The following is a 24,634-nucleotide window of genomic DNA, read 5'->3' on the forward strand; positions in this document are numbered from 1 at the left end:
TCTTGCCTGGACTCCTGATTGCCATGGATTGGTTTATACATCTAGGCTGTGGCAAAGAAGTCACGCACAGACTTTGGGAAAGAGCATCCTAGACTTGGATCCAAACCTCTCTGTTTCCTCTCTTGAGAATAAAGAGAGGTTCAGAGCAGAAAACAGCACTGAAGAGCCTCTCCCTGAACCTTCCAAGCGCACAGATGAGGGCCCCAGGGAGGCTGATGCGCTTATCTCTGTGCACGGGTGCTCACTCCCTTCCGTCGCGTCTGACTCTCTGCAACCCCACGGGCTGTAGCCCACCAGGCTCCATGTCCATGGAGTTCTCCAGGCAAGAACACTGCCGTGGGCTGCCATCCCCTCCTTCAGGGGGTCTTCCTCACCCAGGGACGGAACAGTCCCGCAGCTCCCGCGCGGCAGGCAGATTCTTTACCACTGAGCACTGGGGAAGCCCATGCTTATTGCCACCCGACATCAGTAATACTCAGTGTCACGGCCTGCATTCATGGACGGCTGCTCTGGGCTAACTACTTCACGTGGATTTCCTCATTCAGTCTTCATAACTCAGGGAAGTATGGATTTCAATTATTTCCATTTTACAGAAGCCAAAACTGAGGCTCAGCGCTTGAGAAACTGGCCCAGCGCCCGGCAGAGGCAGACCCGCGAGGAGACGAAAGATCCTGACTCCATGGATTCAACATTTTCCGGAACGAGAGCTTAACACATAGGTTCCTCATGAGGATAAAGGAAGAAGGAGAGAGGAGGAGGGAAGAAGAGGGGCGGGGGGCGCGCTTGACACACAGGCTGCTCGCGGCGCTGCGCCCGAGGCAGCTCGGAGGGGCCTGCCCACTCGTACCTGCTCTCGGGGTCGGCCAGCGCCAGGCTGCGGGTGGCGAAGCACATCCTGAGCGGGATGCTCTTCCGGTCTCGGTGGAAGGACGGCGGCTGCGACGCCAGCGGGTCCGGGGCGCCGGCCCCGAGCCGCGGGGACTCGGGCGGCGGGGTCTCCCAGCCGATCTCGGACACCGGCGAGCCCTTGGTCACGTAGGGGGTGGCCTCGCGCATGTACTTCACTGCAAGCAGAGAGGGGACAGAGAGCCTCGGTCAGCGCTGAGGGTCCCGGCGCGCTGCGGCTTTCGGAGAGCGCGCTGCACCAGCAGCACAGGACCCTCTTACATTCCCCGGATAATAGTTGTCTGTTCCTTAGGTGCCAGCGTGGTTTTTACAGTCTGCCATTAAGATGGCCTGAACTTCAGAATGGCTCTCAGGTTTTCCGATGATGACAACGTCTATCTTTTCTGATTATAAGGTGCATTCTGGGGAAGAGGCTGGGAAACGAACGAACAGAGACTGCGAAAGCCTATCAGTCAAAAGCAATGCAATTATTCAGTAGAGATGGAGGGTATCTGGTACCCACACTGACCGTCCACATTACCGTTATTCTGTTGGGAAGCAAGGACAATCTTCAAAAAACAGTGCTGAGAACATGTATGTAAAGAAATATACAGAAAAACATCTATGTAATGGTAGATATCTGTGATGGCAAAAATATCACTTGTAAGAGCTGAAAACTAGGAACAACCTAAAGGTTCAATAAAAGAGAACAGAGTAAAGAAATCGTAAGACACCTTTACAGTCACTTAAAAATGGATAGATGCAGATGTCTTGTTGTAGAAAAGCCTGTAAGATCTACCGTCCATTCTTAGAAAGCAATAGAGAACAGCGCATACACTGTGGTTACTTGCGTGTGCAATCATAGACACACGTGCCTGTGTAGCTACTACAGTTTATGGATAGAAGTCCAAGAGAATGGTAATGGTAGTTAGCTCTGGGAGTGGACGTGAAGCTCAAGATGATGGAGAAATAGACCTTTATTATCCATTTATTGCTTTCATATAATTTCTCATGTTTAGCCATTGTGTTATACATTGTGTTTTAAAATCTAAAGAAACAATCGTTTAAGAGCTGAGTGGAGCAGCCTGAAATTCTGCTCTCTGATATGTTTGCTTGATCTTAAGGTGTTAGTTGGGGCTTCCCTGGTGGCTCAGATGATAAAGAATTTGCCTGCAATGCAGGAGACCTGGGTTCCATCTCTGGACCAGGAAGATCCCCTGAAGAAGGAAATGGCAACCCACTCGTTTTCTTGCCTGGAAGATTTCATGGACAGAGGAGCCTGGTGGGCTACAATCCAAAGGGTCGCAAAGAGTGGGACATGACCAAGGACTAAGCACACATTAAGGTGTTATTTGCTGATTCTGAACTTAAGCACTTGCTTCTTAGAGAGCATCCACACTGACAAGGCACCTGGACCCTGGAACACGCAACGTAAGCTCCACATCCTTTTCCTACAGTTCACACAGCCTGTCTCTCTGCTGCTTGGGGCCCTTAACAGCATCTGCTGTTACAAATGGCAGTGGATTAAAATGGGTGGCAGACCCAAGGGGCAGTTCCTCCAGATCTTGGGCAATTCAGTTGCACAAACTAGTGGCTTCCCTCTAGGACACACGGAGTCAGGCTGCTGGAGACTGCAGGGACAAACGGAACGCGGTTTCCACGCTGAAGAGCAGCAAAGTCTCAGGCCGCTATAGTGGATGCTGTCATGGGCCAGCAGACCCTTTTCTGCAGGACCTGTATCCTAGCTGCTGTGTGTTGCTGAGAACACTCTGAGCTGCTCTCTTGCTCTGGAACACTGTTCTTGGACATCAGAAGTCATCGAGCCCGAGAGACTACTGGCCCACTGCTCCATCCCCCAGACAGAGGATCTGCTTCTCCGGAACCTAACACTGCGGCGTAAACCTAACCCCACCGAACACTGAGGCATGAGCCTAACCCCACCTAACACTGCGGCATGAACAAGTCCATAAGCGATGGCATGAAGCAGAATGCGCTGTAACAAGAAGAAAGGGCGCTGGAAGAGCTCATCAGAAAAATGCACCGAGGAGTCTGAGTGACAGGTTAGGGTCACAACAATTCAAGAAGCAGACCAAACACGCCCAGATGCATGCAATATGGGCTTATATTGGGAGATCCGATCGTAGATATTAAAACCAGCCATTATTAATTTAAGACAGAGGAGATGTCATTTAGCACCAATATATATTTGAAAATATTTCAAGATTTCCACTGAATATAAATGCAATCGGGAGAAAACAGCTCCCTGGTTGCTGCAAACCTGTTAGCACAGGTTGCAGAAAGATTATTCACGAACAGTGCATTTTAAGGAAAACCATTTAAAAAGGAGCACAGACATGACTATGGACAAAGGCAGAAAATTCAGTGGGACAGGTTTAAGCTGTCTAAAAACTGGAATAAATAGACCTCTTCTGATGTTGCTGAATTTTTTATTTTATCTCCGAGTATGTTTTTGTAGAAGCTAGAACTCTGCTTAGCTTTGTATATTGTTGAATTATACTTATTGATAGTGGGAAACTCAAGTACCACACCCAAGGTCGTTTGACAATTCTCCATTGATTGCGTTATTATCCTTCTGGCTGGAGGAGGGGGTGAGTGTTGCAGATGCGACAATCCAGGGATGCTTCTTGGAGTAGGTGGCATTTGAACTTGACTTTAAAGGGTAGCTAAGTAGGGGTAAGAATAAAAGTTGCCTCATATAACATGCATGCATGCATGCTCAGTCGCTTCAGTCATGTCCATCTGTGCGACCCTGTGGACTGTAGCCCGCCAGGCTCCTCCGTCCATGGGATTCCCCAGACAAGAACACTGGAGTGGGGTGCCATATCCTCCCCCAGGGGATCTTCACAATCCAAGGACTGAACCTGAGTCTCTTGAGTCATGAGCCATCAGGGAAACCCTTTTACATAATGTACTCTGATCTACAATTTTTATCACAATGCCATAGGAAAGGAAAATCAGACCTCAGTCTGGAAGGGGGATAGAGGAGGAACAGCCATTATACACTTAGTGCCAAGTCTGGAACCAGAGGCCTCCATAGCTTCCTGCATGTAAGCTTGAAAATGGCCATTTAAAGCCTCACTTTATATACAAAAAAACCAGGTCTGGAGAAGAAATGGATAAGGGATCTTTCATTTATCAAGTGTCCATATGCATGCGTGCATGCTCAGTCATGTGCAACTCTTTGTGACCCCATGGACTGTAGCCCACCAGGCTCCTCTGTCCATGGGAATTCTCCAGGTAAGAGTACTGGAGTGGGTTGCCGTGCCCTTCTCCAGGGGATTTTCCCGACCCAGGGATCGAACCCAGGTCTCTCGCATCGCAGGCGGAGTCTTTACCATCTGAGCCGTCAAGTATCTCTGTGTCCAGAAACAGTAAAAGGAAACATTTTAAAAGAGGAAGACACTACAGTGCTAACACTTTCAGAGCCTGTTGGAAAGAAACATATGGCTATTCTAATTCCGGGGCCACTAGGAGCTTTACATAGGTTATTCTTGGCAAGACGAATGTATTATTTTACACATTAGCGCACACCAATGCTCAGAAATTTAACTTAAGGGGTTGGTGGCTGGTGAAGCTGGGGTTTGATTTCCCAGAGATCATATTCTTTCATGAAATCTGGCTAGCCCCCCAAGATGAAGTATTCAAAACGAGGTCTAACAGGGTTAGTTAGTCTTTATTCAGAGGCAATGGCTACAGCCCCGGTGATCTAGGGGCAAGAGAATGGCAGAACTGAAGGTCAGACTCAGAGCGAGCTCCAGAAAAGAGGGGCTTCTGGGTGGCGCTGGTGGTAGAGAGCCGATCTGCCAACGCAGGAGACCTAGGAGACACAGGTTCGATCCCTGGGGCGGGAAGATCCCCTGGAGGAGGGCACAGCAACCCGCTGCAGTACTCTTGCCTGGAGAATCCCATGGGCAGAGGAGCCTGGCGGGCTATGGTCCAGAGGGTTGCAGAGTTGGACACGACTGAAGCGACTCAGCAAGCAAGGATGCACCAGGAAAGAGAGACTGCGCATAGCAGAGGCGGAAGATGCTAGATGCTGACCTACCAGCTACACGACCATCAGGGCTTCCTTCCAGAGACACCATGGACACGGAATATTCATATAAGGTGTGAGTCAGTACAGAAATGTGTGGTTTGGTCCATCATGAGTAGAGGCTGGAGAAGGATAGCAAATCTTAGTCTAGAAGCAAAGATTTATCAAGCAGTGTGGTCTAATTCAAGGAGGGTAAAGGGTTACCTAAGACTAGGTTTTTTCTTAATTTATTTATGTTTAATGAAAAGGATAACTGCTTTACAGTATTGCATTGGTTTCTATCAAACATCAGCATGAGTCAGCCGTAGGCTTACCCGTGTCCCCTCCCACTTGAACCTCCATCCCACCCCTCCCCATCCCACCCCTCGAGGTTGTTACTGAGCCCGTGTGAGTTCCCAAGTCATACAGCAAATTCCCGATGGCGGTCTATTTTACCTATGGTGACGTAAGTTTCCACGTTCCTTTCTCCACACGTCCCGCCCTCTGCTTCCTCCCCCAAGCCGTGTCCGAGAGTCTGTTCTCAATGTCTGCATCTCCATTGCTGCAAATTGGCTCATCAGTACTATCTTTGTAGATTCCACATATATGCATTAGTATACAGTATTTGTTTTTCTCTTTCTGACTTACTTCACTCAGTATAATAGGCTCTAGGTTCATCCACCTCATCAGGACTGACTCAGATGCAGTCCTTTTTTATAGCTGAGTAATATTCCATTGTATATATGTACCACAGTTTTCTCATCCATTTGTCTGTCAATGGACGTCTAGGTTGCTTCCTTGTCCTGGCTATTGTAAACAGAGCTGCAGTGAACATCGGCGTACATGTACTAAGACTAGATTTGACAGTAATAAGTGTATTAAATAATTCAGAGATTTGTTTTTCTTTTACTGAAAGTCTAGGGTGAAACAAAAGCGTTGCCAGGGCAACTCTCAGCCCCCTGAGGGTTACAGGTCCTTAGGCTTCCTGGTGTACATCGTCAACCTGCCATCTAATGGCCCAACAGCGCTGCTTGGGTTCCAGCCATCATGACCAAATTCCCATCAGTAGGAAGAAGGAAAAAGTAAAAGACACACTACCCTTCTTCCTTCAGGGTCAGTTTTAAGAAGCCGACACAGTATCTGCTTACAACCCATCAACCAGCATTTAGTCACATGGTCACTTCTAGATAGAAATTTACGCTTAACTCTGGACAGCTCTATGCCAACCCAGCTGAAAGTTAGTGAGAAGGGAGGCTACTACTGTGGAATAAAACAAGGGGACAATACTTAGCTTTTGCCACAGGGAGACAGCCCTGACCACGCCTGCTTAATGCAACTAGACTTTACAAGACACGTGCCAAGTCGCTTCGGTCGTGTCCGGCTCCCTGCGGCCCCGTGGACTGCGGCCCAGGCTCCTCTGTCCATGGGATTCTCCGGGCAAGAACACTGGAGCGGGGTGCCCTGCCTCCTCCAGGGGATCCTCCCGAGCCGGGGATCGAACCTGCGTCTCTCGGGTTTCCGGCGCCGGCAGGCGGTTCTGTGCCAGTAGCGGCCCCTGGGGAGCGATACGTCTCTTTATGTGGACATCTGGAGAGGCAGTGGCACCCCGCTCCAGCACTCGTGCCTGGAGAATCCCATGGACGGAAGGGCCTGGTGGGCTGCAGTCCACGCGGTCGCGAAGAGTCGGACACGACTGAGCAACTTCACATATGACATGAACACGAGTAAACGTACTGGAGCAATCAGTGAAGGACAGGGCGACTAGGTTCCTTGAACCCTCTAAGTGTTTGCTGTGTACTCACTTGAACCTCACAGCAATCCTGGGATACAGACATTGCAAGCATTCCCATTTAACCAAAGAGTCTGCAAGAGAGCGAGAGAGCAAATCATACGCCCAGGTTAGAAGGCAGGGAGTGGCAGACACACGAGTCAAACCCAGGCAGCCTGGCTCCAGAGCCCTTCCTTTTAACCACGAAGTGACACTGTTTCTCACACTTAAATAAAATTAATTGGGTGAGTGTGAGTGTGAGTGTGTGTGCGTGTGTGTGTATGTCTGTGTATTTAAGCCAACATTTTTCTGTACTGGGAGAAAACATCCAATTAAGAGGCTGCTGCCGGTAACACAAGAGATTTTGTAAGCCTGACCTGTTAAACTGTGGCACTCCAGTAAGTGCCTTTGAAGGCACTGTAATATGTATTTGTAATGGAGGGTTTAACCCGGCAGAACTGAGCAGCTAGTGTCTTCATAATTATACCTCCCTGTGCTCACAGACAGTAATTTCAGGCAAAGAGCTGTTGAAACTGATCAAGAAACAGCCAGGCCGGGCTCGGCGCCTCCTACTCGGGACTAATTAATAAACCATGCCTTCCTGGGCATCATGAAGTAAAAAACGTGGTTGAGTAATTAAAATTTCAGTCTTCTCTCGCAGAAGAGGGGGAGAAGAGAAGTAAGAAGTGGTCCCCAAACCAATAATGCACCAAGTCGCTTTCAGTATGTTTCCAGTTTTTCATCTGCAAGGTGGACAGATGTGAAGATTTAAAAAAAAAACAGTAAAGCCCATGTTTGCAAAGGCCCTGAGTTGCCACAATTAAATCTTTGTTGAGGAGGCCAGCTGACATTTGAAAGGAAACACAGACAGGGGCTACTAATGAGGAAATGCTTCAGGCAGATCCAAGCAACTCCCCTACCAGGCTGGTTTCTGAAGAATCAGCAAGTCCCTCTGTTATGAGCAAGTTTTCCTCTTAAAAATAACAACAAAACAACAAAAAAGGGATTTCCAGATTACAGGAAGGAAAAGAAATATTTCATGACTCTAAGGGATGGGAACATGAAATGTACATTTTCCAATGTGATTAAGGGGGAAAGGGATCAGCTGGAGGCAAGAAACCTCAGTTTTCAGACCACCAGTGCAATTTGCAAATGGGGGACAGGTTGGTGACAGTGGGGTTTGCTGACAAAAACGCAACACACGTGGGGCTTCTCTTAAGGCCATTCCTTGGGTCATCTTAGGGAAGATGCAGCCGGGGCTCATCAGTATTTCCAAGGGGACCAAAAAATGATGAAAGAGGTAAATCAGACTTCTCAGGAACTACAGCGAACCTCTCAGGAGGCCGAGTGGTGAGCTGGAAAGAGAATTGGTCCTGGGAGTCGGGACCAGGCTGCAGTTCCGACCCTGTGCTCACCAGCTCTCCAGCCCTGGGCCAGTCATTTCACCTCCCGGGTCTCCTCCTCCTCACCTGCGAGGACTGGGAAGTACGGTTCCTGTCCTTCAAATACCCTGTGATTCCTTGGGAAACTGCCTCTTCTGGCATTCTTGTTTGGTTTTTAAGAGAACAGTCCTTATCCTGCTCTCTGTGTCATCACTGACAGACAGCCCCGTGAATGTGTGCGCCGAATCCTTTGCCTTAGGCGGATGCGCCTTCTGACGTTTTACAAAATCCTATGGCAGCTGAGGGGCTTCCCCGCCGGCTTGGCGGGTAAAGAATCCGCCTGCCAGTGCAGGAGACATAGGAGATGAGAGTTTGATCCTTGGGTTGGGAAGATGCCCTGGAGAAGAAATGGCAACCCACTCCAGTATTCATGCCTGGAAAAATCCCATAGACAGAGGAGCCTGGCGGGCTACAGTCCACGAGGTTGCAAAGAGTCAGACATGGCTGAGCAACTAAGCACACACGCACGCATACAGGGGAATCGGGGTGCTAAAGGTTCAAGACATAAAGAAAACTTGGGTTAAATGAGAGACATTAGAACACAGTAGTGAAGACAAAAAGTCTGGAGTCTGAGGAGCCCAATTCCTGTCTTTTCTATCCGCTGGCTCTTGAGCAAAGGACAGTTTCCTCATGTGTTATTTTTCACCTATCTCATAGGATTGTCCTGAGGATTCAATGAGTTAATATAAGTAAAGACCGCTACGGAATTTGGCATAGGAAACACCATAATGGTCAGTCACCATCACTAGAAATCAACCAAGGGACTTCCCTGGTGTCCAGGGGCTAAGACTCTGTGCTCCCAAAGCAGGGGGCCTGGGTTCCAGCCCTGGTCAGAGAATGAGATTCCATACGCCGCAAAGACCCAGAGCTGCCAAGTAAATAAATAAAAAAATTTAAAAAGAAGTTAACCCCAAAAAGTGAATATTTATGGCGCCTAAATAACCGAGAGTTGTACCAAACTCACTACGTGTATCTCTGCAGGGTGGAGTCGCAATCAGTCAGCACAAATTATGAGATTATATTTGGGTTCAACGTGAGAAAACGCTGTGAAGTCGTGAGTTCCCTATTGTGAGTGACATTCGAGCAGAAACTGGATGAGCTATCTCCCATGTGGCAGCAAAGATTCTTTTACTCTGCAGAGGAACAGCTGCTTCTAACATCCCTTCCAACCGTCAGGTTCTGAGTTCCTTCTGGAATGCAGTTCGTGAAGATGCAGAGTCGAATGACTCCGCTACAGTGAGGGCGGGTCACGGTTGCACACCACGTAAGACCACGCTGCCCACCTCCTGATGGCTGGATGCTTGTTAGCTGCATAGTGGCCACACTGGGTGACAGGGGCTCTCTAACTCTTAGGAGCCCCCTTTGTAAAATGAGGGACACGTGCCTTCTTCAGAGAGGCAATGAAATGCACCAGTTTAATAAGGGCTTCAGAGTCAGAGGAAAGCAAAGTTAGTCACAGTCGTCTCCGGCTGTTTGCGATCCCATGGGCTGGAGCCCGCCAGGTCCTTTGTCCGTGGGATTCTCCAGGCAAGAATGCTGGAATGGGTTGCCATGCCCTCCTCAAGGGAATCTTCCAGACCTAGGGATCGAACCTGGGTCTCCTGCAATGCAGGCAGATTCTTTACCAACTAAGCTACTAGGGAAGCCCTGGAGTCAGAGTATCTCAGTACAAATCTTAAATCTAACTTCCCTTTTCTTCCTACTTTACAAGCTGGGCTTCTTTGAACAGGTATGTAATCTCTCTGAACCTCACCTCCTCACCTGATTATAACAAGACCTATCTCATAGAATTGTCACGAGGATTAAATAATTCTTTTAAATGTATGCAAAGCCGTTGGGACAGTGTCTGGCACATACTTGTCACTCACATGTAACTGTCACTGCTATGTTGTTGCCATTATTATTATGAGATTTAAATGAGAACACGTATTGCAAGAACACCTATCTACTTTGTAACTCTGCTGCTGCTGCTGAGTCGCTTCAGTCGTGTCCGACCCTGTGCGACCCCAGAGACGGCAGCCCACCAGGCTCCGCATCCCTGGGATTCTCTAGGCAAGAACATGGGAGTGGGTTGGCATTTCCTACTCCAGTGCAGGGAAGTGAAAAGTGAGAGAAGTCGCTCAGTCGTGTCCGACTCTTTGCAACCCCATGGACTGCAGCCCACTAGGGTCCTCCGTCCATGGGATTTTCCAGGCAAGAGGACTGGAGTGGGGTGCCATTGCCTTCTCCTAGGAACCATCAAAATCATCAGTACTTAGTACATAAAGTATCATTTCATTCATTCATTTACTGCACATCAATTAAATCTGGGGATCGCTACAACATATGATTCAATACAGGCTCACAACTGGACTAAAGTGCATTCATTAGCTATTAAGAAGTACGTGAGAGAATGTGGACTAATGATGTCTACAGACTTGGTCCTCCAACAGCGCGCTAGTCGGCTCCTCACCATCACCAATAATCATAGTTTTTTTTCCTTGGGAAAATACGGTAACTGTTTTAACAGCTATACCCTAACATCTGAAGACAGGAAGTGAGTAATGGGCAGCAAGGACGTGTGAATGCTCAAGCCCTAATGTTGTTTTTAGTCTTTTCCAGACAGAAGACCATGTGTGGACAGGACTTTGCGTCAAGAGGCAGGAAGGGCTGCGCTCACTTCCTCCTGACAGGTATCTCTGGAAAACAAGCTCCTATTATTCCAGGTGTAGCTTGGTAACAACATCCTGCGAGTTAGACTTGGGGCTTGGTAACCTTGCAGTTACTTTTCAGCGGCAGAAGCCCAGAGTCATCAAGCTTTTCCAAAGGAAACATGTTAAGTAAACAAAATATCATGACCAAGGGCAGACTCAGGCCAGGTCTGAATTTCTTTTTCACCCTCGCCTGGATGTGCTGCAGGCCTAAACTACAGAAGCATCTGGAGCAAAGGAGACGGGTGTGGGGCATCAGTGTCCATCAGGCTGGACAGTGTCACAAAATCCTGCCGTTTTCAAAGTGTGCCCGCCGTTCACAGCACTCTGTGCCTCATCTCGCTGCACATTTCGTCAGCCCCGCCGAATGCCGCATGAGCTCTAAGTCCGGTAAGAAGCTGACTGTGCGTCTATTAGCCTGGATGTCCACGGCCCAGGGGGTAAGAGCTTGACTTTCCCACCAAACCCCACCTGCTCCCAAGCACACACGTGCATGTTTGTCTGCTCAGCTGTGTCTGACTCTTAGGGCCCTCATGGACTGTAGCCCACCAGGCTCCTCTATCCACGGGATTCTCCAGGCAAGAATACCGGAGTGGGTTGCCGTTTCCTCCTCCAGGGGACCCTCCCAACCCAGGGATTGAACCCGGGGCTCCTGTGTCTCCTGCATCGGCAGGGGACTTCTCAACCACTGAGCCACCTGGCGAGCCTCCCATGTACACAGGCATGTACACAAACACATTTTGTTCAACAGAATGAATGCCTGTTGGCCACATCTGCTGCACTGGATTTTCTCCTGCAAGCCAAACATAGCTTGCCTCTGCTTACAGGTCTTTTGGGAGAGGAATTGCCAAGAACTACAGGAACTGATCAGCGTGTCAGAGGAGAGGCGTAAGCAAGCTTCTTGGATCTGATTGCCAGATCCAGGAGTCTCTCCTCACAAGCTCTCCTAGAAGCCTCTAGAAGCTCCCCTTGATTCTGAGCAGTCAAGATAGAAGGGCTTGCTTTGTTGCTTGATATGTTTAAAATGGGCGTCCCTCACAGCTCAGTTGGTAAAGAATCCACCTGCAGTGCAGGAGACCCTGGTCCAATTCCTAGGTTGGGAAGATCCCCTGGAGAAGGGGTAGGCTACCCACTCCAGTATTCTTGGGCTTCATTTGTGGTTCAGCTGGTAAAGAATCTGCCTGCAATGTGGGAGACCTGGGTTTGATCCCTGGGTTGGGAAGATCCCCTGCAGAAGGGAAAGGCTACCCACTCCAGTATTCTGGCCTGGAGAATTCCATGGACTGTATAGTCTGTGGGGTCACAAAGAGCCGGACACAACTGAGTGACTTTCACTTTTCAGGAAGGAGTGATGGTGAGCATCCACAAATAGATACAACTTTGCATAATAAACGGGCTTATGGGAAACTTTAGCAACAAAAGGTGGGCAAATTGCAGTTCAGAGGGCTTAAATATATCACCTCAAGTAAGAAGCAGACCTGGAATCTGTTCTCTCATGTTCTAAATCTAATATCTAATCTAATAAATCTAATACCCTCAGCTTCAGTAACATAAATAGTCCAAGTGACATGGAGGCATTGCCTGGATGATTGTGACTTAATAACTAATGAGTTGCAACTGGTGCTGGAAAACTGTATGGGTATTGCAAGGAGCCAAATTAATAAGCATATTCTGCATGATTATATCAGAATTCAAATTATCAAAAGATTCTACATGATAAGGGAAAAATCTAAAGGTGGTATCAGTTCAGTTCAGTTCAGTCGCTCAGTCATGTCCGACTCTTTGCGACCCCAGGAATCGCAGCACGCCAGGCCTCCCTGTCCATCACCAACTCCTAGAGTTCACTCAAACTCATGTCCATCGAGTCAGTGATGCCATCCAGCCATCTCATCCTCTGTCGTCCCCTTCTCCTCCTACCCCCAATCCCTCCCAGCATCAGAGTCTTTTCCAATAAGTCAACTCTTCACATGAGGTGGCCAAAGTACTGGAGTTTCAGCTTTAGCATCATTCCTTCCAAAGAAATCCCAGGGTTGATCTCCTTCAGAATGGACTGGTTGGATCTCCTTGCAGTCCAAGGGACTCTCAAGAGTCTTCTCCAACACCACAGTTCAAAAGCATCAATTCTTCGGCACTCAGCCTTCTTCCCAGTCCAACTCTCACATCCATACATGACCACAGGAAAAACCATAGCCTTGACTAGATGGAACTTAGTCGGCAAAGTAATGTCTCTGCTTTTGAATATGCTATCTAGGTTGGTCATAACTTTCCTTCCAAGGAGTAAGCGTCTTTTAATTTCATGGCTGCAGTCACCATCTGCAGTGATTTTGGAGCTCAAAAAAATAAAGTCTGACACTGTTTCCATTGTTTCCCATCTATTTCCCATGAAGTGATGGGACCAGATGCCATGATCTTCATTTTCTGAATGTTGAGCTTTAAGCCAACTTTTTCTCACTCTCCTTGTTCACTTTCATCAAGAGGCTTTTTAGTTCCTCTTCACTTTCTGCCATAAGGGTGGTGTCATCTGCATATCTGAGGTGATTGATATTTCTCCCAGCAATCTTGATTCCAGCTTGTGTTTCTTCCAGCCCAGCATTTCTCATGATGTACTCTGCATAGAAGTTAAATAAGCAGGGTGACAATATACAGCCTTGACGTACTCCTTTTCCTATTTGGAACTAGTCTGTTGTTCCATGTCCAGTTCTAACTGTTGCTTCCTGGCCTGCATACAGGTTTCTCAAGAGGCAGGTCAGGTGGTCTGGTATTCCCATCTCTCTCAGAATTTTCCACAGTTTATTGTGATCCACACAGTCAAAGGCTTTGGCATAGTCAATAAAGCAAAAATAGATGTTTTTCTGAAACTCTCTTGCTTTTTCGATGATCCAGTGGATGTTGGCAATTTGATCTCTGGTTCCTCTACCTTTTCTAAAACCAGCTTGAACATCTGGAAGTTCACGGTTCATGTCTGGCTTGGAGAATTTTGAGCAATACCTTACTAGCGTGTGAGATGAGTGCAATTGTGCGGTAGTTTGAGCCTTCTTTGGCCTTGCCTTTCTTTGGGATTGGAATGAAAACTGACCTTTTCCAGTCCCGTGGCCACTGCTGAGTTTTCAAATTTGCTGGCATATTGAGTGCAGCACTTTCACAGCATCATCTTTCAGGATTTGAAACAGCTCAACTGGAATCCATCCCCTCCACTAGCTTTGTTCGTAGTGATGCTTTCTAAGGCCCACTTGACTTCACACTCCAGGATGCCTGGCTTAGGAAAGACTAAAAAAATAAAGAGCCTCCTGACATGTTTGATTGAATAGAGAGAGGCGACAGAAAGGCAGCACCGCACCCGGGAGGGAAGACGAGTCACGGCAGAGACTAAGAAGATTTGAGACCAGAATTGTGGACAGGTTTATGATAATGAATTTGAAGTCTTAGATGAAATGCACAAATTTCTGGTGGGGGGAACCTTACAAAAATTCACCCAAGTACAAATAGGAAACATGGCTGTTCCTATAGCTCCTAAGGAAATGGAAGCTCTGGTCCATATTCTTCCCACAAAGAAAACAGAGCTTATTAGTGAATTCTGTCAACTGTACAAAGAATAGAACATACAAATTATTTCAGAAAACAGACAGAGAAAGAGACTCCCCAGTTCATTTTATGAAGATTAAAAAAACAAAATCAGAAGAAAAATTTCAAAAAGGAAAACTGCCAAGCCATTTCATTCATAAAGTAATAGCAAAAATTATAAACAAAATATTGGCAAATTAAGCCAAATAGTACATTAGAAGACAGTACAGCATGGCCAAGTTTGGGTCATTTGAATAATGCGAGATCAGTTATATATCAGAAAATGTGTAAATGGTATTCAGTGTATTAGCAGAAAAAAAGGAGAAAAACATAAGATGACTTCAGGGAAAATGTATACACTAGCAAGCAGTTATAATGAAATAAGAAAGCCTTTTTTAACCCAAATTTGGAAGGAAGGTAACCTCCTTAACTTGACAGAAGTATCTACTAAAACAAAGCACACACACACACAAAACAGAACAAACGGGGGAAAACGCTCGACATCAAACATCAAAAATGAGGAAACGCTGAAAGCATCTCCCTGAAAATCAGGACCAAAAAACTGACACCCACTATGAATACACTATTCAGGATTATAACTAGAGGCCCCAGGCAATGTTAGAAGACAAGAAGCAATTGCAGTATAGGACGGAGAGGGTTAAAACAGGGAGTGAGTGAGAAAGCGAAGAGAGAGAGGAAGGAAAGAAAAGATAAGATGTAAAGTGCTTAGAGCTCATGGTGCCTGGGTTTCCATTCTGGTTGGGGCCCTAATTTTCTGTGTGGTCATTAAAAATCACGTAACCTCTAATGTTTGTAAGCTTCCTTATCTATAAAATCAGAGCTATCAAATATCTTGGTTAATTAGGTGGACAACGTTGCCATTAGAAAGAACAGAATATATGTTAAGAACTCCATATTTGAGACATGAGGGTAAACTATTTAAGTTTTGAAGCTATAAGGCTTGAGATGTAGACAGACCATCCATAAACAGGCTAAACGGCAGTAGAATTCTGAGTCTGAAGCTTTGGGAAGTGGTGAGAGCTTTACCTCAAGAAGGAGCTAAACACTTACTGAATGCTAACTAAAGGTCCAGAATTTTACATAGCTTATGTCTTTTAATTCTCACAACAACCCCGTAAAATAGGTACTCCTGCTTTTCACAGTTTACTGATCAGGACACAGACGTCAAAAAAGTTACTGTAAGACCTTACAGCCTCATCATCATGGTGTTTCATGACTCTGATCCCCTCAAGCCTGGATCCAATTGCAAAGCCCTTCTTCCCCACCATGCTGTGCTAAGCTGCCTTTTGGAACCAGATCTGATGTAGAATCTTCTCTCATTCTCTCTGAGAGCTTGAGCAAATTTCTAAGACTCTCTAAGCTTGAGATTTCCTCTCTTAAAAATGAAGTAACACTAATCACACGGGCCTGTTGTATTAAACCAGATGCTATATACACAAAGTCCGGTACTAAAAAGGTGCCCCATAAATGGTATCTCCCGTTATTCTTTCCAACCAAGGCAAACTCCCAGAAACAGACACAGAGGACTAGGACGCTGGGGCGGAGGGAGCTGGCAGGCATCTAACACCCTAGAGTCATTTCAGGGATGACAGCCTCGGTGATCCCTTCTTCTGCTCCAAGTCACCACATCTTTGCAGACAGCTCAGGGCCAAGCAAAGGGCAAAAGGTAATGGCCAAAACTTAAGGGAAGTAACTGGCAAACTGAACAGATGACTTAAACCATTTCCTGTTCTACACAATCTACGTTCCGTGATCTAATCTGGGAGCAGGAAAGAAGAGAAAGGAGACTGTGAGCTTTATGAAGGGAAAGCTCAAACTCAGCAACAGGAAGATGATTGGGTTATTCAAGACCCAATAACAGCTCAGCTAAAAGACCACGGACCTCGAGGCAGGCCAGTCTGGCTCATGTTCCTGACTCCTCCACACATGGCTGCGCGGGACATTTCCTGACTTCCCTAAACCTCAGTATCTGCAACCCTTAAGTGAGGCTAACACACATATTTACGATAAATATTCAGTTAGATCATGTTGAGCACATGTGCAGAGCACCCTAAAGAGACAGCTGGTGGCCCTGGAAGGCGTGTCTCCTGTACTGAGAGAAGAATCCAAAGCAAAAGCCCTTGTGGCTTGTGCTTAGTCAGTCAGCCGTGTCCGACTCTTTGTGACCCCACGGACTGCAGCCCGCCAGGCTCCTCGGTCCTCGGGATTCTCCAGGCAAGATCACTGGGGCGGGTTGCCACTTCCTCCTCCAGGGGATCTTCCTGACCCAGGGAATGAACTCCGGGTCTCCTGCATTACAGGCAGATTCCTTATTGTCTAAGCCACCAGGGAGGCAAAATTGCCTCAAGCCCCTCTGAGGCAAGGTCCTACCGCTTCCCCATGCTAGTTAAAGGGCTGCAAAGTGGGAAATCCTGGCAGTGAATTATAGACTGACCATTATTTTGGTCTATTGTCCAAGGTATCCAGGCTTCCCTCCATGCAAACATGCCAGAGAAACAGAAACTGCACATATTATCAGACATCTTGAACCAGAAAGTTTAAAGCATTTCTGCTGTATTTACTGTCAGGCTCCAAATTTTTACCCCTTTTTCTTTTTTGTTCAACAGATAAGGCTTATCTAAAATATAAGCCTACAAGTCAAGCAGGAATTGTGACCTGAGCCTGCTCAAGAGGGCTCTGATTAATAACAATCAAACATTTACAGTTTAATATGCTACCTATAATAATACAATCAGAAGTGGAAAAACAAATGTTGCCATCCAACCTGTAGAGTCTGTTTATCATGTTTCAAAAAAAAAAGACTCCTTTTTTTTTTTAAGTCTGTGAATAACACTCAAACTTTTTTTTAAAGGAATATTGTGCTTTAAGAAAACCCATGTACATTAAACTATATAATATACTAATTACTTCCAAGAAATGGTTCCTTCAAATTCTACATTCATTTACAAACATTAATACATAGTTCAGTGAATCATTCCCAGAGTTTATGGGATCATAGATTTGTAAGTGAATTATAGTTGGAATGAGTTTTCTCCCAGAATTTAGAAAAATACATGACATTATCCACATGGAGAATGAAATATGTACAGTAATAAACTGTTGGACAATGCCTGCTGCCAAAACAAGGCTGTCGAGGAGGGAAGCGCTGGAGCCACTGAATCTTAGCTTTACTTATGCATTTTTTTAGCATAAGTTAATGATGTATCTACTTGGACAGGCACAGTAGAAACAAAAATTTCACACCATAATAAATATAATGACACAGTAAACCTGTGGTTACAAGGGCATTTATTTGTCCTTTAACCAAAATGGGGACTAATAATAGCATACATTTATTGATAATTCATAGACACCTACGCACTCTCTGTGAATGAGTACAGTGATGCCTCACAACAACCCACTCTACCCGTGAAGACGAAGCTCCGACACACACAGACGTGCTCCCACGTCACACGCAGAGTCAGCTGCAGAGTGAGAGTTGGAGCCCAGAGCCGACTCTCCAGCCCTCAGCCATCGCACATGAGCGGGTCAGCGACATGGGCCCCTCTCTTTGCTCTTTCTTGTACTCAGTGACGCGCTCTCAGAAACCCAGTGCATTCCCAGAAAGACACGCATCTGAAAACTCCTTGGCCTCAAAGCGGAGTAATGTGGAAATTATAGCTCTTAGAAACTGTTTTAGAAAAACCTGGACATAAGAGTTAGGACCACGTGGTGGAGGCACCGCTCCCCTTCAGCTGCGTGACAGCAGAGAGCTCACTTGATTTTCCTAAAGCTCAGCTTCCTCATCTGTATATACCAACAGAAACTGTAATTTTTAAAACCTAGGTGTAATTCACATAGAGTGAAGGGCTCAGATCTTAAGTATTACATCGTTCGGTGATCGCAGATGAATGCATATGAAGATAGAACATTTCCATCCACCTAGAAATTTCCCTCATGCTCCTTTTTAATCAACCCTCCGCACCAACCCCTCCCACCAAGCAACCTGATTTGCTTGTTCTATTACAGAACTGTCTATAAATGGAACCGCGCAATACGTACAGGCGTGTCTCTGGCTCCTTTGCCTTAGGGTAGTGCCCTTGAGATTTGCCCGTGTTATGGGTGAGTCACTAAGTTCTGTTTGACTCTTTGTGGCCCCTGCATGTAGTCTGCCAGGTTTCTCTGTCCATGGGATTTTTCCAGGCAAGAATATTGGAGTGGGTTGCCATTTCCTTCTCCAACCCATGTTACAGTGTGTAATAATATTCAATGCCCAATAATAATTTATATAAGCATTAAAATAAATAATGTACATTATTACCTATTATAGTTATTATTATTCAAAAGAGGAAGCCCAGGACCACTAGACTGTTAGAGCCAAGAGGACCATATCTAAACCTATCAGAGGTTGGAGTATACTTGGAGAAAGGAGTCCATTATTAGCGTCTCTCATATCCCATTCTCTGTCTGTTTAAGGGCACCCCGTGTCAGAAGCAGACATATCTGGAGCATGGGGTGGAACTGGATTGAATTTAGCCTTTAGCCAGGGTAAGTGGATATGCCAAGAGTGCCTTCCCAGGGTAGTTCTGAAACATTCCTTTTTGCCCATCACAGAGATGGAGGCCTACCTCCACCAGGAGATGGCATTTGAAAGATCAGTGTGCAAAACGCCACCCGTCACGCTCGCCCTGAGCGAGGCCAGAGCCTGCGCTGGCAGTTCTGGCCAGCTGTCTGATTCAGCTTCTCCAAGGGAACTGGAGCCTGGCCTGCACAAGTGTGGCGCAAATGCTGCACTTCACAGAAGGTGCTTTGCCACAATAAATAAACCCACACTAGGAAAAAACCAGAATTTTGAGATGGACATTTTTAGTCCTTTCTGGCAGAGATTTTCTTCACTAAAATCATTGTCTTCACATCTAAATAGGAAGCACATATTATTGCCAAAGAGTTTTCTCAAGAATTAGTCTTAAAGGATGAGGTGTCAATATATTAGTAAATTCCAAACCCTCATACAAAAAGTTCAGAAGTCTCTGTTAACCGAACTAACAGAAGAGCTTTGGAAATGACCCCTTGTTCAGGTGGCAACTTGGGCAGGAATAATGCCCTCCTGGGAAGCAAAGGTATACAAAATTTATTAAAATATCAAGTCACATTTGGAGAGAGGTAGAGAAGTACATTTCCTCAACGTCACTGCCAGTCTGTGAGTGTAAGTGTCTCTCCTGCTTCCTGTAGAAACAACATCTGCTCTTACATTCACCCCAAGCCACCTCTGATATTTATTGCATTTGCCGAATGCTGAAAGGATCTGAAATGTTAAACCTCTTGATCTGTTGGCACTCTGGGATTTCTGTGAAAAGATGAGCTACATAATAGGACAAACTGGAGAAATATCATGTACCCAAAAGACATAAATCCCCAATCATAGTGGAATTCCTTTTCAATACACAACTCTGGAAGTTGTAAACATAGATCCAACCTTTATCTTGTAATTTTCTTCTCATTCTTCCTCAACATGCGTAGCTCCAGTTCTTTAAATAAGGAAAGTACACTCAAGGTCATCCAGTCTGGACTTAAGCCAGTCACTTCTCCAAAACAAGTTTAAATGCATGAAAGTCGAAGCATGTGTTTGGTCTCATTAAGCTCACAATATCCTTAGGAGAGGAACAGAGAATTTGGTTTATTATCCAGCTGGTAATGAAGGATGCATTGCTTGCATTTAAGTGAGATCTACAGTTTATTTTTATCCAGTGCTCAAGCTGCTTGATTCTCACCGAAATGCGAGGCTGGCCGTTACTCAGCAGAAACCAGAAGACAACGGTGAGCAAGCTTGCTTCACACGAGCTGGGCGTCCGGGAAAGAAAAGCAGTTAAGAGAGAAAAAGGGAGGTTTGGTTTTTATGATTAAAGATGTCTCCTTCAAAGGAGTGATAAACAGAAGATGCCTAGAAACACTGTAAGCAAAGAAGATGGGAAGGACGTGAATCAATGTCTAGGCAAGATTTCAAGTGAAGTCAAGTACTGAGAGTAGCCACTTGGCAGAGAGCAGAGGGTCCCGTCTCCAGGGGCTGAACTGGCGAGGAGGGGTGGCATTCTCCTTCCTTTTTTCTCCTCCTCCTCGCTCCTTATTTATTAAGCTCTCTCTGTGTTCACGATACTGTCTGGCTTGCAAGGCAGTGGGGGAAATATTTGATCAAGAGTCTGGACTAATCAAAGAGCCAGATCTCCAACTCATCAAGGGACTAGGGTTTCCAGAGAATGCAATGAAGACAGCTCGCTGACTCCAGCTGTGACGGCCCCAGTCACCTTGGCAAATTCCTTCTGATCTAATCCAGGCACGTTTCTTCAGTTCCTGGTGGAACCCCGGGAATCTTGGTCTCAGTGAGTCACAATGGATGATTTCAATCATCTTCTCTTCAACCAGATCCTGGAATCCTTCACAGAAGGAAAAACTCAAGTCTTTCTTCCCTGCTATTTTAGGGCTGAGTTTGTACCTAATAAATGTTTGGTGAATATGTAAGTATATATTAACACACGTATTACTAAACCTCTTTGCTGACACCTGAAAGTAACACAGCATTGTAAATCAACTATACACTTCAATAAAAAAGTAAACAGGAAATTAAATAATGAGTGAATAAAAATTACATTTTCCTACCTTAAACACATCTGCTCCAGGCTAACTGCTGGAGGGTAAAGTAAGTAAACACTCTCTGGATAATAATAATACTAGTAATAATGCCAGTATTACTGTTATTACTATTATTATTATTATTACTATTATTGACAATTCCCTCAAAATACACTCCAAAGTGGTGTCACATAGCAAAAACCTTAAATTTTTTAAGCCCTATTTAAGCTATTCACATCATATTCTGTTATTTTCTTCACAGTCACACAGAATGAAACTGGTTTCCTAGGCAACATTCTACACTCTATTTTATGAAAGTCAGTGCTTGTAGTTAAGCATCTTTTCCAGTAGCTAACTTTGCAAATATATGTCCTTGCTCCCTCGGGGAGGACACTAGAGGTTAAAGGTCTCTGTCTTGGGACAGCTGGTGATCCTGACTTTGGGGAATAAGAACTTTTAGGAATCAGAAGTGCCCACAGCTCACTGTGGGCTCCCTGTCACGAGTGGCTGCTCTGGAGGCAGGACGTCTACTGGGCAGCACCTTGGCGAGAAAGTGAACATCACAGTTTCGTGTGTGTGTGTGTGTGTGTGTGTGTGTGTGTGTGTGTTTGGCGGCACCACGCAGCATGTGGGATCTTACTTCCCTGACCAGGGATCAAACTCTCGTCCCTGTGTTGGACACAGAATCTTCCCCACTGAACCACCAGGGACGTCCCAGCATGACAGTTCAAATGTGCTTACCTTCTCCTGCACCTGAAATTCTAAAACTTCATGATTTCCCACTGGAAAGAGAAGTTGTTGCTAGCCCTGTGAAGTAGTCTGGGGACTGCTAAATAATTCACACAAGGGCAAAAAAGAGGCCTAGAGCCTGGGCTTCTCCGAATAGCAATTTTCTTACTGATCCCCTCACGGGAGTTTTCACACGTTTTAATATTCTAGCCAAGAGAGCCATAGCTCTCTGCAGAAATCCTTAGGTTCCCCAGAAGTGGCCCCTTCGTTAATAACTTGTCACTAGTGTTCCCCGGGCTCAACATGCTTCAGGCTTTCTCCTGGATGACCTTTCCCCCCACGAAAGGGGGTTCAGCCTACCGGGGTCAACTAACCGCAGGCCGGTGAGAGACAGCCCAGGAAGACACCAGGCAGACTGACTCGAGAACGCTCTGACCCTGACCCTCAGGCCACTAGGGACCTCGCGGATACTGCAGGTGCAGCTCAATGTTCCTTTCAGTCCTGCCTGGACGACAGGAAACACCGGCTGCTGTCAAAGAGCCCGGGACGCGGCCCACCCAACCCCACTCAAACGGCCGGCTCCATATGAAGGGTGCTCCCTCACTGTGAGGTCAGGGTGAAGACCCTGAGCCCTCGCATGACGGCGGCCCCAGCCAAAGGGGTGCTTGGGTGGCTCCAGGGGCCCAGGGAATATGACCAAAAAACGCTGCTCATCAGCTGTTTCTTTGTTTCAGCTTCGCCATAACACTCTCTCTCTCTCTGATTTCATTGTCACTGATGGAGATTCTCAGTTAGCAAATACTGTGGAGCCTCCAGAGCACTGAGGTCTGCCTTCTCCACTGGGAGAAGCTCCCGGCCTTGCTACAGAGGCTGGACAGGGGTCTAGCCATGAGCATGCATCGTGAGCCCTTCCCGAGGTACTGATGGTAAATGGCCAAGAATGGTGTGCAGCGGGGAGGGGGCCAGGGAGGGTCAAGATGAACTTTCCTGTTGCGTGCTTCAGACACAGAAACAGGGGCAGAGTTAGAAGCTGCTTATTCGATCCCCACACTTTTAGAGAGAGGAGCATCAGGATACTTTTAGAGAAAACAAAAACGAAATGAAAATCAGAGCCCTCTTTCCTCAAGTGGCTCAAACAAGGGAGGACTTCCGTGGTTCCTGGGGACAGGCTGAAGGTGGAAGAAGCAAGGTGTCAGGCGTGCCACGGATTAGCTGAGTCCTGCCTGAACCAGACGAGAGAGGCCACCCCTGAGCTCCTCTCAAAGGACTCAGCTCCTGTCCGCCCCTGGCCACACGCCTCCCGTGGAGTGAGGAGACCTTCAGACCAAGCAAATGTGCCCAGTTGGAGCCCGTCACTGCCTCCCTTTCGATTCCCTGGAATTTCCTGTCTAATTGGCCCCAAGCGTGGTTCCAGGGTACGCAGGCATCTTTCTTCCTTGTCTTTCGTCCTGAGGACCATTGAGCCAGAACACAGCAACCTCAGGCTCAAGGGAAGCAAAAGCAGCGCACGTTCGTCGAGGCAGGGCTTGGACAGAGCTGTGCGGGCTGAAGCGCCTGCTCGTGCGAGCAGAAAGCACCTGATGGCGTCTGCAGGGCCCAGGGTGGGGCGCGGGCGGGCACGGGCTCCCCAGGGCCCTTCGCTGCCTGCTCTCCCACCGGTTTCCCTCACCGCTTTCTGCAGTGGAACTCCAAGGAATCTGGGAATTTTATTTATAATTTTTTTATATTGGCTGTGTCGGGTCTTCATTAAGACGTGCAGGTTTTCCATTTCGGAGAGCAGGCTTTTCCTTGGTTGTAGCCCACGGGCTTCTCACTGCAGCGTTCGAGCTTAGCGGCCCCGGGGCCCATGGATCCTAGTTCCCCAGGGACTGATCCCGCATCCCCTGCATTAGAAGGGGGACTCTTCACCGCTGGACCACCAGGGCAGTCCCTGAGAATTTTAAATGTGATCCAGCAAAGGAGACGGCCACACTGATTTTATTTGATTTTAAAAACTGGTTTAAAATGTTAAAGTATTTAGACCTGTAGCGTGTGGATCTCCACTTGTATTCATGCCCAGGGCTCTGAAAATCTTACTATTAGGAGCAGGCCTGCTTCTGACACATCCCTCACTCACTCACTGCTTCTTGGGAGGGAAAAGGAAAGAAAAACTAAGCATTATTTGGGAGGTGGGCAGTGAGGCTTCTGGGAGGCTGAGAATGAGGTACCAGGAGCTGCTAAAACAGGGAGAAGCTGAGGGAAATTAAAGCCACCAGCAAGAATAGAGCACACCCCCCCCCCCCCCAGAAGCTCCAAATATTACACTCACTCCGGCAAAAGAGTGCCAGTCTCCACCAGAAAGGAGGAAGAGTCCTTTCTCCTGCCTCTGCCGCTGTGATTCCGAAGTCCTTTGAAACCACGAGCGGGAAAGCGCAGCAGAGGCGTCCATCAGCGTCCGCTTCGAGCCCTGACCTCCGCTCCGTCTCAGAGCAAAACGCCTGGGTGTAAGAAAGTCTTGTCCAGGATGCTCCTGGCACCCACCGAAGACTTCACTTTCCAGCGCGGAGGTGGGTCCCAGCCCGGGTAGGGGACGATCCCACCTGCCTCTCAGCCAAAAGAACCAAAAGTAAACCAGAAGCAATATCGTAGCAAATTCAAAAAAGACTTTAAAAAGTTTCAGAAAACCAAAGGTTCTCATTCTCCTGTTTGTGAAACAACTTCAAACTATCCATTTATTTCAATAAAAATTGTATGCTCACTGTCAGGATCAGAACGTAGTCATACGGGGGAAGGAGGGGGTGGGGCGAGTTGAGAGAGTGGCACCAACACACACACACTGCGTGTGTAACACCGACGGCGAGCGGGACGCAGCCGTGCCACGCAGGGAGCTCCCTGGGCGCTCGGTGCGGACCCAGGGGCG

General features: G+C 46.9%; 1 protein-coding gene across 1 annotated transcript in view; it reads right to left on the bottom strand.

The window, feature by feature from the left end:
* SNTB1 (syntrophin beta 1) overlaps positions 1 to 24,634 on the bottom strand; it is a 244,368-nt gene that overhangs the window by 138,617 nt on the left and 81,117 nt on the right. The window contains exon 2 of the mRNA XM_068983377.1: positions 848 to 1,064. Coding sequence (XP_068839478.1) covers positions 848 to 1,064 — 217 coding nt within the window. The remainder of the gene's footprint in view (positions 1 to 847; positions 1,065 to 24,634) is intronic.

The sequence above is a fragment of the Capricornis sumatraensis genome, chromosome 11 (genome assembly GCF_032405125.1).
Source record: "Capricornis sumatraensis isolate serow.1 chromosome 11, serow.2, whole genome shotgun sequence".
Lineage (NCBI taxonomy): Eukaryota > Metazoa > Chordata > Mammalia > Artiodactyla > Bovidae > Capricornis > Capricornis sumatraensis.